The sequence below is a fragment of the Musca vetustissima genome, unplaced genomic scaffold (genome assembly GCF_032173495.1).
Source record: "Musca vetustissima isolate MV318-11 ecotype Yass unplaced genomic scaffold, APGP_CSIRO_Mvet_v1 utg81901, whole genome shotgun sequence".
In the NCBI taxonomy this organism is placed as follows: domain Eukaryota; kingdom Metazoa; phylum Arthropoda; class Insecta; order Diptera; family Muscidae; genus Musca; species Musca vetustissima.
This window is the reverse complement of record NW_026877147.1, coordinates 48,890-68,175: the sequence shown is the minus strand read 5'-3', so window position 1 is coordinate 68,175 and position 19,286 is coordinate 48,890. Positions and strand designations below refer to the sequence as shown.

The 19,286-nt window shown below is 35.7% G+C and overlaps 3 protein-coding genes across 3 annotated transcripts in view; 2 read left to right on the top strand and 1 right to left on the bottom strand.

Annotated features, from left to right (window-relative positions):
* Positions 1 to 19,286, bottom strand: part of LOC133321723 (chromatin-remodeling ATPase INO80) — a 62,732-nt gene that overhangs the window by 19,068 nt on the left and 24,378 nt on the right. The gene's annotated exons all lie outside the window — the stretch shown is intronic.
* LOC133321722 (putative serine protease K12H4.7) lies at positions 8,265 to 11,641 on the top strand. The gene is made up of 7 exons (XM_061530803.1): positions 8,265 to 8,477; positions 8,546 to 8,727; positions 8,796 to 9,031; positions 10,620 to 10,857; positions 10,926 to 11,086; positions 11,159 to 11,446; positions 11,529 to 11,641. Exons 1-7 carry the CDS (start codon positions 8,265 to 8,267, stop codon positions 11,639 to 11,641), a joined length of 1,431 nt encoding a protein of 476 aa, XP_061386787.1.
* On the top strand, positions 16,065 to 18,720 carry LOC133321721 (putative serine protease K12H4.7). The gene is made up of 5 exons (XM_061530802.1): positions 16,065 to 16,286; positions 16,357 to 16,538; positions 17,539 to 18,006; positions 18,086 to 18,255; positions 18,323 to 18,720. The coding sequence occupies exons 1-5, from the start codon at positions 16,065 to 16,067 to the stop codon at positions 18,718 to 18,720; spliced, it is 1,440 nt and encodes a 479-aa protein (XP_061386786.1).

Here is a 19,286-nt window from a genome sequence, read left to right as displayed (position 1 = left end):
AATATATCCGAATATGCCTACACGAGTTTAGTATTAAGAATGCTGAAGTCCCGGTAAGGCAAACATATATGCTTGCATAAATAAGAAATACGCCAATATAAAATATAAGATATTGAACATCAGCGACGAACCAGATTACTTCAAATCTTGGCATATGACTACGATCAGAAAGGAAAGAAAAAGGAAGAGCCAAGACCGAAATGTGGAGTTTTTGTACACTGTTTTCGTCAATTGCAGTAAAGTGGTACATCATGAATTTTTTCCACAAGGTCGTACGGATAATATATGGAATATTACCATGAAGTTATGCGTCGTACATTTGTCCAATAGATTTAATGTATACATTAACCTATAGGTTCGGTTAAATATTACGAGTTGCCAACAATGGATCAAATAATCCATCCGATTCACATGAAGTTTAAAAGTTTTTAAAATATTGACTCTTTGTGGGGGAGTTACCAGAAGAAGTGGGTCCCATATTCCGATCTGATCTAGGCTTGGCAAAAGTATTACGATTTGCATATTATGGATTAAATCGGACAATCCATAACGCCTATACAAATGTTCAACATTGTTTACCGATGGGTCTCATCTTCGGACTTTGGTACAAATATTACGATCTGCACAGTTTTGATGAAATTTAAGGTTCCTTTCAATTCATATGAGATTTACAAATTTTCAAAATTTGAAAATTTTGTGGGGGTGTTACTAGAAGTTTTGCACGGCAATTCACATCTTGACGTTTCCGGTGCTTAGATATAAAAAACGATTTTGCAGACATATTTTACAGATTTTAATCATAAACTCCCAAAAAAGTGGTTGTAATCGAAAAAAAGAACTTCCCAAAGAAGAGAACCAAAGTAGAAGCTCCTGGTATTCTTTTAATTTTTAGACCTGGAGGTTTCTATGGAATACTTTTTAAATAATAGTAATAAAATTATCACAGTAGTTTTATAATTTCCAATCTCACAATATCCTCTTCCGAGTACCAGTATAAACAAATTCCTTTAAAAATGTTTTCAATTCCCTTCAAATTCAAATCCTCAAAAAAGGATTAGATTTCTATTTCCGCTCCTAGTTTGAGATTTTTATGAAATAAAATATCAAATACCGGATATAAGGCCTCACATCTATGTTATTCGAAAAAAATCATATACTTTTTATAATAACAAACACTTTTTTGAAAGTGGAACACGTGTTCCAATCAAAAAAAAAATATTTGAAGCAAAAACTAATTTGATATTTTAAAAATAGAAAAAAAAGAAGAAGACCCATAAAAAAATCAAAAGATATTCAAATGAGGCACTAGATAGACAATTTGTATTTGGAAACCTCAATCAATGTCTTTCGACAACCAAAAAGAAATTGAGGCAAGCCTTACAAAGGCGATCCGGGAGAAAATAAATCGAAATGTTTTATTGTTCTTGTTTTTATTCACTGCAAAGGAATCTCTAATTTCATTTGCTGGCAACGATCACTCCCATACCCTTTCCTTTCTTTGAATATGCGGAAGTAGTATCTTGTCTATTACTGCGGGCCAAGAACAAGAACAACAACAAGATTTAGTGTTTTTTTTTTTGTGTGCCAAGAATTTGACGCACGTGATTTGTGGAACACTTGCGGCTTCTGAGCAATGAATTTTCCGCTCAAAGCACTTCTGTGTGTGCATAGATTTTTCAATTTTCCTTTTGTGTTTCTGTTGTTGTTTTATTCAAATCAATTTTCATATCATTTGAAGTATTTCGACATTATAAATTAGAACAACAAAATGCATTTTTCTTTATTTTGAAAGAAAACGAAATAGAAAGGGTAAAAATACGAGGCGTCAAAATTCTTTATTAGGAGCGCATCACTTGAATGGCTAATTATCGAATTAAGAGTGCAACGAGTGGAATAAAAGAGTCCTCCTTTCACATTGATGAGGGTAAACAATAAATAAAGGGTAGACGGCGAGAGGCGTCAACGATTTTCTTGTTTTAGGTTTTTATTTGTGCATAAATTAAGTACTTCCGCTTATATGTTATATGACTGTCGGATGATTAGGTTTTTGAAGCCGAATACTATTTTTAACACAATCCACTCCTTGGTCTCTCAATAGATATGTGGTGGGTATACTATTTGTAGAAGATATGCGAAAGGGATTGTAGCTATTTTTGAACATTTTTTTTAATTTTTTAGCTGTTCGGAAGCTCGACCAACTAACCTACAAATTCCACGACAATCGGCATTTTCAGAAAACAAAGCATTATCGATTCCGTTTTTAAGTGCACCGAAGTAGCATTTACCGGAAAGTAGGTAAGTGGCATATTGCCACTGCAATGATAACAGGCCTTTAATTACTTCGGCGTATGTTTGTTTCAAGCTTTTGGAGGTTTAGGTCAAATAACGGTATGGGGGCACTTGATAAGACAATAGACGTAGTTACCAGTGGGGACCATAGAAAGAAAGTTTGAATGCCAGTGACAAAAAACCCTGGGAATGAAATATCCGGAAAATAAAACACTAGAATTGAATCGGCAATTTTTATCACAGACCCCCATAGATCCCAAACAATAGGGCGCCCAGTACAATTGTTGAAAAAGATAAAGATTTAATAGTTACGTTAGTTTTCAAATTGAAACAAATACCAATCATATAAAAGTCTAGCAGAGGTAAGATTTACTTCAGTGGACTAGCTATTGGCGAACATAACTCAAATCCCACAAAAATGAGGAAGATTATATTTACGGGGCTACTATCCTTCTTCGTATTTCTTCAAGGAGTAACAAGTTCGAATTTATTCTCTAGGACCTTCAATGAGTTACATGACGATCCCGGCCCACAAACCTCAAGTCGTGTTTGGGTACCCACAAAATGGATAGAACAAAAATTGGATCATTTCGATGAAAATGAAACCAGGACATGGCAAATGGTAAGGAGGAGCTTTTATACCTTCTTCTAAATATAAAAAATAATATCGAATTTGTTTCTCCCAGCGCTACTTGGCCAATGATGAATTCTATGAAAAAGGTGGTCCCATGTTCATTTATGTGGGTGGTGAGTGGGCAATTTCTCCTGGGGCCATTACCAGTGGCCATCATTATGATATGGCTAAGGAACATAAAGGATATTTGTTTTATACGGAACATCGTTATTATGGTCAAAGTAAACCTGTGAGGTGCGTGTTTCAGATCAGATGTGAGATTTTTGAAATATTAAATTGTTGATGTTTTCCGTTTTGTAGCGACTTATCTCCCGATAACATGAAGTATTTGCATGTTCGCCAAGCCTTGGCTGATTTGGCCCACTTTATACGCATCATGAAAGTCACCATTCCCGGCATGTCAGAATCGAAAGTGTTTTTGAGTGGTGGTTCCTACTCGGCCACCATGGTAACATGGTTTAAGAAATTGTATCCTGATTTGGCTAATGGTTGTTGGGCTTCCAGTGCTCCCCTGCTGGCAAAGAGAGATTTTGTGGGTAAGTTTCACAAATGACAATTTTCTTCCACGACGAAGACCACCAACCCTTGACCTGGAGCTCCTCTATGGAAACAGATTGAGCTGTCCCATGGAAGAATATCTTCTTCTATGGCATAAAAACACATTCTGTTCTTCTATAGCAAAAGAAACCCTTCAGCTCTTCTATGGCTCTTTAAATCTTCTATGGCGAAGAAAAAGAAGACCTTTAGCTCTTCTTTGGAGAAGAAAAAGACATTCAGCTCTTCTATGAAGGATACATTCTGCTTTTCTATGAAAAATAATTTCAGATCTTCTCTGAAGGATACCTTCATCTCTTTTATGAAGGATACCTTTCTATCAAGAAGATCTCCAGGCTCTTCTATGAAGAAGAAAACCTCCAGGCTATTCTACGAAGAAGACGACCTCCAGGTTCTACTACTAAGAGTAAGACATCCAGGCTTTTCTATGAAGCAGAAGACATCCAGGCCTTTCTGTGAAGAAGAAGACCTCCATGCTCATCTATGAAGAAGACCTCATGCACTTCTATGAAGATACCTCCAGGCTCTTCTATTAAGAAGACCTCAAGGCTCTTCTAAGAAGAAGAGGACCTCTAGGTTATTCTACGAAGATGAAGGTCTCCATGTTCTTCTATGAATGATGCCTGCAGGCTCTACTATGAAGAAGAAAACCTCCAGGCTCTACTATGCACTTCTATGAAGAAACCTCCAGCCTCTTCTAAGAAGAAGAGGACATCCAGTCTCTTCTATGAAGATGAAGGTCTCCATGTTATTCTATGAAGAAGAAGGCCTCCAGGCTCTATTATAAAGAAGAAAACCACCAGGCTCTACTATGAAAAATACCTCCAGGCTCTACTATGAAGATCAAGGCCTCGATGTTCATCTATGAAGAAGAAGACCACCAGGCTCTTCTATGAAGAGGACCTCATGTACTTTTATAAAGAGACATCAGACTCTTCTATTAAGAAGTCCTCCAGGCTCTACTATGAAGGTTTTTCTAAGAAGAAGAAGAGGCTTTTCTATGAAGAAGAAGACATCCAGGGTCTTCTAAGAACAAGAACCCCAGTCTCGCCTATGAAGAAGAATACCTCCAGACTCTACTATGAAGATGAAGACCTCCAGGCTCTACTAAGGCTCTACTATGAAGAAGAAGACCTCCAGGCTCTTCTATGAAGAATATGACCTCCAGGCTCCAGACTATTTTATGAAGAAGACCTCCAGACTCTTCTATGGAGAGGAGGTCCTCAAGTCTCGTCTATGAATAAGAAGACCTCCCCTCTTACCTATAAAAAATAGACTTCCAGGCTCTTCTATGAAGATGAAGACCTCCATACCCTTCATTGAAGAAGACATTCTGATTTCTATTAAGCCCTTTTCTTCCCTATAGCTAATCTTTTATTGTTATATTTCTTTACAGAATACAAAGAGGTTACCGGTGAATCTATCCGCCTGATGGGTGGTGAAAATTGTTATGAGCGTATACAAAAAGGTATTATGGAACTCGAATCAATGTTATCGAATAATCGCACGGCTGAGATGAAAAGCCTTTTGAATATCTGTGATAACTTCGATGAGAATAATAAAATGGATGTTTGGACTTTGTTTTCACAAATATCGGATATATTTGCCGGAATTGTACAAAATCATAAGTAAGGACATCTCTCGTCCTCCTCGTATTTTCCATAAACCCATAAAAATCCCCACTTCTATTTCCAGCAATAATACCATTCAGAAAACATGCAATAAAATAATGGAAGGTGATGATAATTTAGGTGGTCTACTGAACTTCCTTAAACCCTATTTCAAGAGTAAAAATTGTACTGAAATTACCTACAAGGATATGGTGGATAGTTACAATTATACCTCCTTCGATAAGGGAATGTGTAAGTGGTGAAAAATATTCCGACCAAATTCAATTATTCATATTCTAATAAATGTGTTGCCATCCACAGATCGCCAATGGTTCTATCAAACCTGCAACGAGTATGGTTGGTATCAGACATCCGGTTCCAAAAATCAACCATTCGGCACCCTCTTCCCGGTAAAATTATATTCCCAGTTGTGTTACGATCAATTTGGCGAAAAGTTCACTGAAGAATATATTGAGAGTCAAATTAAGGCGACCAATGAATTCTTTGGAGCTTTGAATCCTCAGGTGGAAAATGTCTATATGACTCATGGCCAATTGGATCCATGGAGAGCTATGGGCGTGCAGGAGGAGGGCAAGGCAACAATTATACCATGTAAGTAGAAGAAGTCATTCAACTAGAGATTTAATTTATATAAACCAAACATTTGAATTTCGTTTTCAGTGCGTGCCCATTGCAAGGACTTTGGTTCGATAAGTGACAAGGATACACCGGAATTGAGAGCATCGAAGGAAAAACTGGCTGAACTTGTAAGGGAATGGCTTAAATGAATGGAATAATATTTGTATGTGGATATGGATAAAAAAATAAAAGAATCTGAAATATTTTCGAAGTTGTTTTGTTTGAAAATTGGAGAATAGATCTCAATGTCCTGATTTCCTGTAAATTAGAAAATTTGTTTTATTGTGAAAACGCTCTTCTATAACGAAGAAGAAGGCCTTTAGAATTTTCTATGAAAAAAGGCCCATAGAATCTTCTATGAAAACGAAGGCCTTCAGCTCTTTTAATTAAGAAAACGTTCGGTTTCTTCGATGAAAAAAGCAACCCTCAGCTCTTCTATTGATGAAGAATGCCTTCATATCTTCCATAGAAGAAAAATAAAACCTTCTGCTGTTCAATGAAAAAGAAGACCTTCAGCGTTTCTATGAAGAACACCTTCAGATCTTCTATTGAGCAGAAGTCCTCCGACTCTTCATGATTCTTGCTGTTTCTATGAAAAAAGAGAAGACCTGCAGCTCTTCTATAAAGAAGCCCACCAGCTCTTCTATGAAGAATGCTTTCAGACCTTCTATGAAGAAGACCTTCAGTTCTTCTATGAAGAAGAGCACCTTCAGCTCTTCTATGAAGAAGATGACCTTCAGCTCTTCTACGGCGAATAAGACCACAAGATCATCTATGAAGAGGATCTCTTCTATAAAGAAGATGACCTTCAGCTCTTCCATGAAGAAGAGGACATACAGTTCTTCTATGAAAAAGGGAACCTACAGCTCTTCTATGAAGAAGAGGACCTATAGCTCTTCTATGAAGAAGATGACCTACAGCTCTTCTATGAAGAAGAGGACCTACAGCTCTTCTATGAAGAAGAGGACTTTCAGCTCTTCTATGAAGAAGAAGAAGACCTTCAGCTCTTCTATGAAGAAGACCTTCAGCTCTTCTATGAAGAAGAAGAAGACCTTCAGCTCTTCTATGAAGAAGAAGAAGACCTTCAGCTCTTCTATGAAGAAGAAGACCTTCAGCTCTTCTATGAAGAAGAAGACCTTCAGCTCTTCTATGAAGAAGAAGACCTTCAGCTCTTCTATGAAGAAGAAGACCTTCAGCTCTTCTATGAAGAAGAAGACCTTCAGCTCTTCTATGAAGAAGAAGAAGACCTTCAGCTCTTCTATGAAGAAGAAGAAGACCTTCAGCTCTTCTATGAAGAAGAAGAAGACCTTCAGCTCTTCTATGAAGAAGAAGAAGACCTTCAGCTCTTCTATGAAGAAGAAGAAGACCTTCAGCTCTTCTATGAAGAAGAAGAAGACCTTCAGCTCTTCTATGAAGAAGAATACCTTCAGCTCTTCTATGAAGAAAAAGACCTTCAGCTCTTCTATGAAGAAGAAGACCTTCAGCTCTTCTATGAAGAAGAAGACCTTCAGCTCTTCTATGAAGAAGAAGACCTTCAGCTCTTCTATGAAGAAGAAGACCTTCAGCTCTTCTATGATGAAGAAGAAGAAGACCTTCAGCTCTTCTATGAAGAAGACCTTCAGCTCTTCTATGAAGAAGAAGACCTTCAGCTCTTCTATGAAGAAGAATACCTTCAGCTCTTCTATGAAGAAGAAGACCTTCAGCTCTTCTATGAAGAATAAGAATAAGACTATGAAGAAGACCTTCAGCTCTTCTATGAAGAAGAAGAAGACCTTCAGCTCTTCTATGAAGAAGAAGACCTTCAGCTCTTCTATGAAGAAGAAGACCTTTGGTTCTTCTATGAAGAAAAAGACCTTCTGCCCTTCTATGAAGAAGAAGACTCTCAGCTCTTCGATGAAGAAGAAGACCTTCAGCTCTTCTATGAAGAAGAAGACCTTCAGCTCTTCTATGACGAAGAGGACCTTAAGATCTTCTATGAAGAAGACCTTCAGATATTCTATGAATAAGGAGAAGACCTCCAGTTCTTCTATGAAGAAAACCTCCAGTTCTTCTATGAAGAAAACCTCCAGTTCTTCTATGAAGAAGACCTCCAGTACTTCTATAAAGAACACCTCCGGCTCATCTATAAAGAAGGCCTCCATTTCTTCTATGAAGAACACCTCCAGCTCTTCTATGACAGTTCACACATTTAGCCTTATCTAAACCAGCGCGAGTAGAAGGTGTGCGGAAGCTATCTCGTTGCATAAATTATCTACCCATAGGAAAGGAATATTTCGCCCATAATTACCGCTGATTGCAACAGTGTTCCCAAAAAGAATACGACACCAATCAAAACGAATTGTTTGGACGTTTAATCAATTGATTGCTAGCATTTAAAGCTATAGATTACCTATCAGCAGGGTATCAGCCTATCGGGTATTAACAGTGTGAAGATAAGATTTATGAAAAAAAAAATAACAACCTAAATTATATTGCCATTGACGGCAATCGCCAAACCGTAAAGCCGTTAGTCTTTTGGTGACTCTCTCCAAGAAAATATGGCCAAAATAACTTTAATTTTCCTAGCCGTGGTAGCTATAGCCACCTTGGTCTTAGCCGAAGAAAATAATCCGCAGGCTTTTATAAATATTTTCAACCAAAAACACAAGGATCCGGGACCAGAGGCAACTGCTCGTGCCAATGTTGTAACCAAATATATTGACCAAAAATTGGATCATTTCGATGATAAGGAAACCAGGACATGGAAAATGGTAAGTAGAGGGTGAGAGGAGATGATATATCGGGAGAAGAAAAGTCTTACGATTTTGATATCTTTTAGCGTTACATGGAAAATGATGAGTTCTATGAAGAAGGTGGCCCCCTGTTCATCTATGTTGGTGGTGAATGGGCCATTTCGGCTGGTTCCATTAGCAGTGGTCATGTTTACGATATGGCCCGTGAACATAAGGGTTATTTGTTCTATACCGAACATCGTTTCTATGGTCAAAGTAAACCAGTGGAGTAAGTAATTTTTGGGGGATGTGAAGGGATTCGTAAACGAAGTAATTTAAAATGTTTTTGTTTTTCAGGGCCATGACAAATGAAAACATGAAATATCTGCATGTCCGCCAAGCCTTGGCTGATCTGGCCCATTTCATCCGCACCATGAAGGAAACTATTCCTGGCATGCAAAATTCCAAGGCCATTTTAACTGGAGGTTCCTATTCCGCCACCATGGTAACATGGTTCCGTAAATTGTATCCTGAATTGGCTGCTGGTTGTTGGGCTTCTAGTGCTCCTCTCTTCGCAAAGGCCAATTTTTATGGTAAGTGAGATACATTTTAAAGATATTAGACAAAAAAAGATAAAGATAATTTATCGTATAATATTGAGGGAAAAAGAGTATATAAAATAGGTAGATCGATCAGGCCCAGTCGTGGATTTCTAAAGAATATTTTTCAAGGCCCATAGAAGCAGGGATTTCTTAAATAATTTTGTTTAAAATATATCCATTATCTACAAACTTAGAGAAATACTGGAAAAATTATCTACGTCATCTAAAGGATATAGATATATACTTTATATTAACACAGCGAAAAAAATTATTAATGTTATCCGAATAAAGTAGATAATTTATTTACCATATCTGAATTCTTTAGATAAAGTATTAACGTTATCCAAATAATGTAGATAAAGTATCTACGGTATACAAATAATGCAGATAAATTATTTATCGAAATAATGTAGACAAAGTATCTACCTTATCCAAATAAAGTAGATAATTTATCTGCGTTATCTACGTTATCCAAATAACGTAGATAAAGTATCTACGTTATCCAAATAACGTAGATAAATTATCTATGTTAACCAAATAACGTAGATAAAGTATCTACGTTATCCAAATAATGTAGATAAAGTATCTACGTTACCCAAATTATATAGATAAAGTATCTACGTTATCCAAATAATGTAGATAAAATATCTACGTTATCCAAATAGTGTAGATAAATTATCTACGTTATCCAAATATTGTAGATAAAGTATATTAAAAGATCCGCTTTATCTAAATGACAATGATAATTTATCTACGTTACATTAATGACATGAATAATGTATCTACATTATCTTAAAAGAATGGATACATTATTTATATTACTAAAATTACATAGATACGGTATTTACGTTATCTAAGTAATAAAGATAAATTATCTGAAGTATGCCACAGATACGTATCGAAGTTATCCGGATAACATATATGAAGTATCTGAGCTTTGTGATGCGGATAATGTATCTACATTATCTAAATATCATAGATTAAGTATCTGAGTTATGTACATCTTATGGATATTGTATCTAAAAGCCACAAATACGTATCTAAGCCACATATACGTATCTCAGTTATCTGTATAACATTAAAAAAGTATCTAAGTTATCCATATGATGGGGATAAAGTATGTAGGTTATCGGAATAACATTGACACAGTATCTGAGTTATCTAAATGTAACGGATAAAGTATCTACGATATACATATAACGTAGAATATTTATCTAAAATGTAAAAACCGCATGGATAAATTATCTACGTTATCCAAATTAGGCAAATCTATTATCTATATTATTCAAATCATTCGGAAAATGTATCTACGTTATCCAAAAAACGTAGATAAGTTATCAACGCTATTCACAAACCTGGAAAAGTTGCCTATGTTATCAAAAATGTTGATAAGTTATCTACGCTAACCAGAAACGTAGATAAATTATCTACATTATACAAATAAAGTCGATATAATATATACGTTATTTAAATCGATTAAACAATCATACAATATAATAAATAATTGAAGAATTACCTCCCAGATACTACCTTGATATCCCAAAATAACTAATGAGTCGATGTTTCCTTCCATTTACAGAATACAAAGAAGTTATGGGTGAATCAATTTTGCTGGTAAGTGGTCAAACCTGTTACGATCGCATTCAGCATGGTATCGCTGAATTGGAATCGATGATTGCCAATAAACGCGGAGCCGAAGTTAAGGCTATGCTGCGTTTGTGTAATAACTTTAATGAGGACAGCGATTTGGATGTGTGGACACTGTTCTATGAAATTTCTGAAATTTTTGCCAATTTGGTTCAGACGCATAACCATTAGTAAGTCTAAAAAAAGGATTAAGGATATTCCGAATAACAAAATATATTTTCCATTTTTTTAGTGGCAGCAGCATTCAAAATGCCTGCAATACAATTATGGCTGAGGAAACCGATCTACTTGGTGTGGCCAATTATATTGTCAAGAATTTCGGTAGCAATGGTTGTAATGATTTGACTTATAAAACCTATGTTGCCGTGCTAAAAGATTCAGCCTATAGTGGTAACATAAGTAAGTTCTGTTCAATTTAAAAATACAGAAATTTTAAAGCCAAATTTAATATATTTTCAAAAATTACCTCAGTGCGCCAATGGATCTATCAAACCTGTAATGAATATGGTTGGTATCAAACCTCTACCTCGGCCAATCAACCATTTGGCAGCAAATATCCTTTGGTCTATTTCACAACAATGTGTGCCGATGCCTATGGCCCAGAGTTCACGAATGAGTACATACAACAACAAATTGATGGTACCAATGAATTCTTTGGTGGTCTGACACCTGTAGAGAATGTTTATATGACCCATGGTCAGGTGGACCCATGGAGAGCTATGGGTATTCAAGATGAAAATTTAGCTACCACTATTCCATGTAAGGCCCAATAGAACCAAAATCAGGAAGAGAGTATTGTTATTAAAATATATTATTCTCTCTCTCTCTCTCTTGTTTTCAGATCATGCCCATTGCAAAGATTTGGGTTCGATTAGTGATAATGATACCCCCGAATTGCGTGCCTCCAAGGAGAAAATTGCTCAATTGGTTAGAGAATGGCTGTCCGACGAATAAACAAATAAATGATATCGATATCCGCTAATAAATAACAGTATTTATTAATTAATTGTAGTCAATAAATAAGCCCAATGATTACCTAGCTAGCTGGATGACTGCCTTATGACCGAATGAAATATGAGTTATTGTAATTTTGTTTGTTATGGGGTTTAATGTGGTGATAAGATTATGTGGACTTGCTTTGAACAGGGCCACGAACAAACATATTGAAATTGTTGTAATTGCAAGTAACTAATTCATAGCAACTTATCTAATGTTCGGAATCTTAGATATGTGCTATATAACAAGTATAAACGATGACTGGATTTAAAAAAATCAAGGTCCGGCAAAACGTAGATTTTTTAATAAAATATTTTTTCAAGGTCCAGCAAGGCGTGGATTTTATGAAGAATATTTTTTCAAGGCTATCCACCAAGGCGTAGATTTTTTAAAGAATATTTTTTCAAGGCTACACAAAGGCGTGGATTTTTTAAACGAATATTTTTTCAAGGCTACACAAAGGCGTGGATTTTTTAAACGAATATTTTTTCAAGGCTACACAAAGGCGTGGATTTTTTAAACGAATATTTTTTCAAGGCTACACAAAGGCGTGGATTTTTTAAACGAATATTTTTTTCAAAGGCGTGGATTTTTTAAACGAATATTTTTTCAAGGCTACACAAAGGCGTGGATTTTTTAAAGAATATTTTTTCAAGGCTATCCACTAAGGCGTGGATTTTTTAAAGAATATTTTTTCAAGGCTATCCACTAAGGCGTGGATTTTTTAAAGAATATTTTTTCAAGGCTATCCACTAAGGCGTGGATTTTTTAAAGAATATTTTTTCAAGGCTATCCACCAAGGCGTGGATTTTTTAAAGAATATTTTTTCAAGGCTATCCACCAAGGCGTGGATTTTTTAAAGAATATTTTTTCAAGGCTATCCACCAAGGCGTGGATTTTTTAAAGAATATTTTTTCAAGGCTAGCCACCAAGGCGTGGATTTTTTAAAGAATATTTTTTCAAGGCGTGGATTTTTTAAAGAATATTTTTTCAAGGCGTGGATTTTTTAAAGAATATTTTTTCAAGGCTACACAAAGCCGTGGATTTTTTAAAAAATATTTTTTCAAGGCTACACTAAGGCATGGATTTTTTTAAAGAATATTTTTTCAAGGCTACACAAAGGCGTGGATTTTTTAAAGAATATTTTTTCAAGGCTACACAAAGGCGTGGATTTTTTAAAGAATATTTTTTCAAGGCTACATAAGAGGCGTGGATTTTTTAAAGAATATTTTTTCAAGGCTACATAAGAGGCGTGGATTTTTTAAAGAATATTTTTTCAAGGCTACACAAAGGCGTGGATTTTTTAAAGAATATTTTTTCAAGGCTACACAAAGGCGTGGATTTTTTAAAGAATATTTTTTCAAGGCTACACAAAGGCGTGGATTTTTTAAAGAATATTTTTTCAAGGCTACACAAAGGCGTGGATTTTTTAAAGAATATTTTTTCAAGGCTACAAAAAGGCATGGATTTTTTAAAGAATATTTTTTCAAGGCTACAAAAAGGCATGGATTTTTTAAAGAATATTTTTTCAAGGCTATCCACCAAGGCGTAGATTTTTTAAACGAATATTTTTTCAAGGCTACACAAAGGCGTGGATTTTTTAAACGAATATTTTTTCAAGGCTACACAAAGGCGTGGATTTTTTAAAGAATATTTTTTCAAGGCTACACAAAGGCGTGGATTTTTTAAAGAATATTTTTTCAAGGCTACACAAAGGCGTGGATTTTTTAAAGAATATTTTTTCAAGGCTACACAAAGGCGTGGATTTTTTAAAGAATATTTTTTCAAGGCTATCCACTAAGGCGTGGATTTTTTAAACGAATATTTTTTCAAGGCTACACAAAGGCGTGGATTTTTTAAACGAATATTTTTTCAAGGCTACACAAAGGCGTGGATTTTTTAAGGAATATTTTTTCAAGGCTACACAAAGGCGTGGATTTTTTAAAGAATATTTTTTCAAGGCTATCCACCAAGGCGTGGATTTTTTAAAGAATATTTTTTCAAGGCTACACAAAGGCTTGGATTTTTAAAAGAATATTTTTTCAAGGCTATCCACCAAGGCGTGGATTTTTTAAAGAATATTTTTTCAAGGCTATCCACCAAGGCGTGGATTTTTTAAAGAATATTTTTTCAAGGCTATCCACCAAGGCGTGGATTTTTTAAAGAATATTTTTTCAAGGCTATCCACCAAGGCGTGGATTTTTTAAAGAATATTTTTTCAAGGCTATCCACCAAGGCGTGGATTTTTTAAAGAATATTTTTTCAAGGCTATCCACCAAGGCGTGGATTTTTTAAAGAATATTTTTTCAAGGCTACACAAAGGCGTGGATTTTTTAAGGAATATTTTTTCAAGGCTACACAAAGGCGTGGATTTTTTAAAGAATATTTTTTCAAGGCTACACAAAGGCGTGGCTATCCACTAAGGCGTGGATTTTTTAAAGAATATTTTTTCAAGGCTATCCACTAAGGCGTGGATTTTTTAAATAATATTTTTTCAAGGCTATCCACTGAGGCGTGGATTTTTTAAAGAATATTTTTTCAAGGCTATCCACTAAGGCGTGGATTTTTTAAAGAATATTTTTTCAAGGCTATCCACTAAGGCGTGGATTTTTTAAAGAATATTTTTTCAAGGCTATCCACTAAGGCGTGGATTTTTTAAAGAATATTTTTTCAAGGCTATCCACTAAGGCGTGGATTTTTTAAAGGATATTTTTTCAAGGCTATCCACTAAGGCGGGTATTTTTTAAAGAATATTTTTTCAAGGCTATCCACTAAGGCGGGGATTTTTTAAAGAATATTTTTTCAAGGCTATCCGCTAAGGCGGGGATTTTTTAAAAGAATATTTTTTCAAGGCTATCCACTAAGGCGTGGATTTTTTAAAGAATATTTTTTCAAGGCTTTGGAAGACCAGAGGGTCTTTTAGAAGACCAGAGGGTCTTTTAGAAGACCAGAGGGTCTTTTAGAAAACCAGAGGGTCTTTTAGAAGACCAAAGGGTCTTTTAGAAGACCAAAGGGTCTTTTAGAAGACCAAAGGGTCTTTTAGAAGACCAAAGGGTCTTTTAGAAGACCAAAGGGTCTTTTAGAAGACCAAAGGGTCTTTTAGAAGACCAACGGGTCTTTTAGAAGACCAAAGAGTCTTTTAGAAGACCAGAGGGTCTTTTAGAAAGACCAGAGGGTCTTTTAGAAGATCTAAGGGCCTTTGAGAAGACCATAGGGTCTTTTAGAAGACCAAAGCATATTTTAGAAGACCAGGGGGTCTTTTAGAAGATCTAAGGGCCTTTGAGAAGACCATAGGGTCTTTTAGAAGACCAAAGGGTCTTTTAGAAGACCAAAGGGTCTTTTAGAAGACCAAAGGGTCTTTTAGAAGACCAAAGGGTATTTTAGAAAACCAAAGGGTCTTTTAGAAGACCAAAGGATATTTAAGCAGTCCAAGGGGTCTTTTAGAAGTCCAAAGGGTATATTAGAAGGCCAAATTGCCTTATGGAAGACCAAGGGCTCTTATAAGACACCATATGGTCTTATGGAAGCCCCAAAGGGTGCAATAGAAGACCGAATGGTCTTCCAAAAGACCAAGGGGACTTATAGAAGACCAAAGGGTCTTATAAAATACCAAAGGGTCCTATAGGAGACTGAAGGCTCTTCTAGAAGTTCAAATGCTGCATTAGAAGACCAAGGGATTTTTTTCGTTGGTCTTCTATAATACCAACGGATGTTATAAAAGACCAGAGGGTCTTGTAGAAGAAAATCTAGTCTAAGAGAATACCAAGACCTATTGTGGATACCAAGGTGTCTTATGGAAAGCAAAGGGTCTTATAGAATACCAAAGAGTTTTATAAAGGGTCTTATAAAATACCAAAGAGTTTTATAAAGGGTCTTATAGAATACCAAAGGTTCTTGTAGAAGATTACAGGATTCTATGGAAGACCAAAGACCAAAGCATTTTAAAGAATACCAGTGGGTCTTATAGAAAACTGAAGGGGCTCTTAGGAGGTCGATGTTTTTATAGATGGTGTAGATTCTTGAAGATGACCCGACGTCATTTTAGAACATTCGATTGTATATAGAAGACGAAATGTTCTTATAAATGACCAAATGGCCTTCTAGACCATCTGACCCGAAAAACAATTTTCTAAAAATAGATTTATTTTTATTTAAAAAAAGAAAAACACAGTAAATCTAAATTTATTCCAAAAGTCCAAGCCATGACCGTTGGTTATCAACGCTAATAAATTTTATTCTAATCACTCAAATCAAACCCTGAAAAAAAATCGCATTCTAGAATTCCAATATCAATCTTTAGAGATGTCAAGATTGCAAAAAACCGAAAGTTTTTGCACAGATATTAACCCAAAGCCATCATTCGAACCTATTATTCGCAATCATGAAATTGAAGCTAACGGTAGTGGGTCTATTAGCTGTGACCGTGGCTTTTGCCACAGCCCTTGAGGACGTGAAGGATGTTCCAGCATTTGTGCGTAGTTTCGAAAATTTATATCGAGCTCCTCCGCTACAATCGCACATGGTAAGCAGAGCTGTAAAAACGGATTGGATTACCCAAAAATTGGATCATTTCGATGAGAAGGATACTCGTACCTGGCAAATGGTAAATAAAAAGTGTAGATCTATTTTGGACATGAGAATTTTTGAAAATTTCTTTGACTGCTTAATTTTAGCGCTATATGACCAACGCTGATTATTTCAAACCGGGTGGTCCCATGATCATCTACATTGGTGGTGAATGGGAAATTTCAGCTGGTAGCATTTCATATGGTATCCTAGCCGATATAGCCAAAGAACACAATGGTATGCTGTTCTACACCGAACATCGTTACTATGGCCAAAGCAAGCCGACCAAGTAAGTATGCGGATTCAAAGATGATATAACTTTTTTGGTAAAAAGATAAGTTATCTGCTTAGATAATTTAGATGTGAAGCAAATATAACACGGATAAGTTATCTATGTTATTTTAGCAAAAAAGATTATATAGCTACGTTATATGAATATTGTGTATAGAATATATCTGCATTATCAAGATAATGTGCATAGATTATCGTCATCTTCTATATAACGTGAATAAGTTATCTTCATAACGGGGATAAGTTATCTACTTAACGTGGATAAGTTATCTACCTAACGTGGATAAGTTATCTACATAACGTGGATAAGTTGTTATACCCAATCTACGTTATCCAAATAACCTGGATAAGTTATCTATCGTGGATAAGTTATCTACCTAACGTGGATAAGTTATCTACGTAACGTGGATAAGTTGTTATACCTTATCTACGTTATCCAAATAACCTGGATAAGTTATCTACCATACCTACATAACATAGATATGTTATCTTTTCCACATTATCCAAATATCGTTGATATGTTATCTATGATATCCAAAATAACATCGATACGTTATCTACGTTATATGGATAACATAGATACAATATCCACGTTATATAGATTATGCCGATATATTGTCCCCGTTATATAGATAATGTAGATAGCATAAAAAATGTATACACCGAATACTTCAAAAATTTATAAATATAATTCCAACAATATTGATAACGTTATCTATGTTATCTACATTATCTAAAAAACATGCTAAAGTTATAAAATATCTAAAAAAGGGGGACAAATGATGCAGATAGTGGCAAACTGGACAATTTACCTTTATCTACATCATATAATCAAGTAAGATAATTTTTTTTTATTTGTAGGACATACGTAGATAACTTATCTGCGAAATAAAATTATCTGCCTTATAAAATTATCTGCCAAAAAATGAATACCCTATACTAATTTATAAATGACCGCGCAACTATTTTCCTCCTCCCCACACTCCTTCCAATTCCAGAAACCTTTTGGTAGAAAATTTGGAATATTTGCATGTGAAACAAGCCTTAGCCGATTTGGCCCATTTCATTCGTTATAAACATGAAACTGTTCCCGAGCTGGCCAACTCCAAAGTGATCATAGCTGGTGCCTCCTATTCAGCCACAATGGTTGTGTGGTTTAAAAAACTTTATCCTGAATTGGTTGCTGGTGGTTGGGCATCATCGGCACCCATCTTGGCTAAGGTCGATTTTGTCGAATACAAAGAAGTTGTAGGTCAAGCTTTGAGAGAATTAGGCTCCGAAAAATGCTACAATCGTGTCCAGAACGGTATTGCAGAATTGGAAGAGATGATTGACAATAAACGTGCCGCCGAAGTTAAGGCCATGCTGAAGCTATGTAATAATTTCAATCACAATAATGATTTGGATGTGTGGTCATTGTTCGGTTCCATTTCGAATATATTCGCCGGTTATGTGCAATATCAATCGTAAGTGAAAGTATCAATATCAGCCATGAATGGTAATTGGGATGATAATCGGAATATTTATTCTTGTTCATTTTTGCAGTGAAGGAGATATCCCCTACATATGTGACTACATTATGTCCTTTAAAGATGATTTGACTGCCATTACCAACTTCTTCCTGTTTGGTATGGGTTTCCCCAGCGGCTGTGTTGATGTCAGCTACAAGAGTACCGTTAACTATTATAAGGACAGCACTTATGTCTATGGAGCATGTAAGAAGAAAAAAATCTCCAAACCCCTAAGGTATCAAAAAATAATTATTTACCATTTTTTCTTCAGCCCGCCCATGGTATTTCCAAACCTGCAATGAATATGGCTGGTATCAAACTTCGGGTTCGCGTAATCAACCCTTTGGCACCAAATTCCCCGTCACCTTTTATACCACTTTGTGTACCGATGTCTTCGGCAGGAAATATTCGAATGAACAAATCAATAAATTGGCCGATCAGACCAATGCAGATTTTGGCGGTATGAATCCCGAAGTTGAAAATGTCTATATGACTCACGGGGCCTTAGATCCATGGAGTCCTATGGGCCATGGTTTGGAACAAGGAGCTTCTGTAATTCCCAGAGCATCACACTGTGCTGATTTCGGTTCGATTAGCAGTGCTGATAGTCCTGAAATGCGTGCCTCTAAGGAAAAGCTGTTGGAATTGGTTCGTGAATGGTTGAAATAAGCTACCGGGGAGAACTTCGGAAATTAAATAAAATAAAATGCAATATTTATAATTAATGTGGACCATTATTATTCGCTACTTTTCGACATCTCCGAAAAACAGAATCTGCTATTTTATCAGGAGTAGAATTTCAGTTTTTCTACAAAGAAGACACTCTGGTTTCTTGAAAGACTTGAAAGACTTTTCTTGGAAGCCTAATAGTATTATATGGAAATCTTTTGAGTTACTATGAATAATTCCTTCTGGCCTGTGAAGAGGATCGAATATATGTGGCCTTCTATGAAGAAGACTTTCTGGCCTTCTATGAAGATGAAGATCTTCATTGTATGGAGACCTTCTGCCTTCTATGAAGAAGACTTTCTGGCCTCCTATGAATAATAACTTATGGCCTTCTATGAAGAAAACTTTCTGGCCTTATATGAGGAAGAACTTCTGGCTTTCTATGACGAAGATCTGCTTTCAATGACGAAGATCTTCAGGTCTTCTATGTAGAAGACCTTCTGGCCTTCTATGAAGAATACCTTCTGACCTTCAATGAAAAAGACTTTCTGGCCTTCTATGAAGAA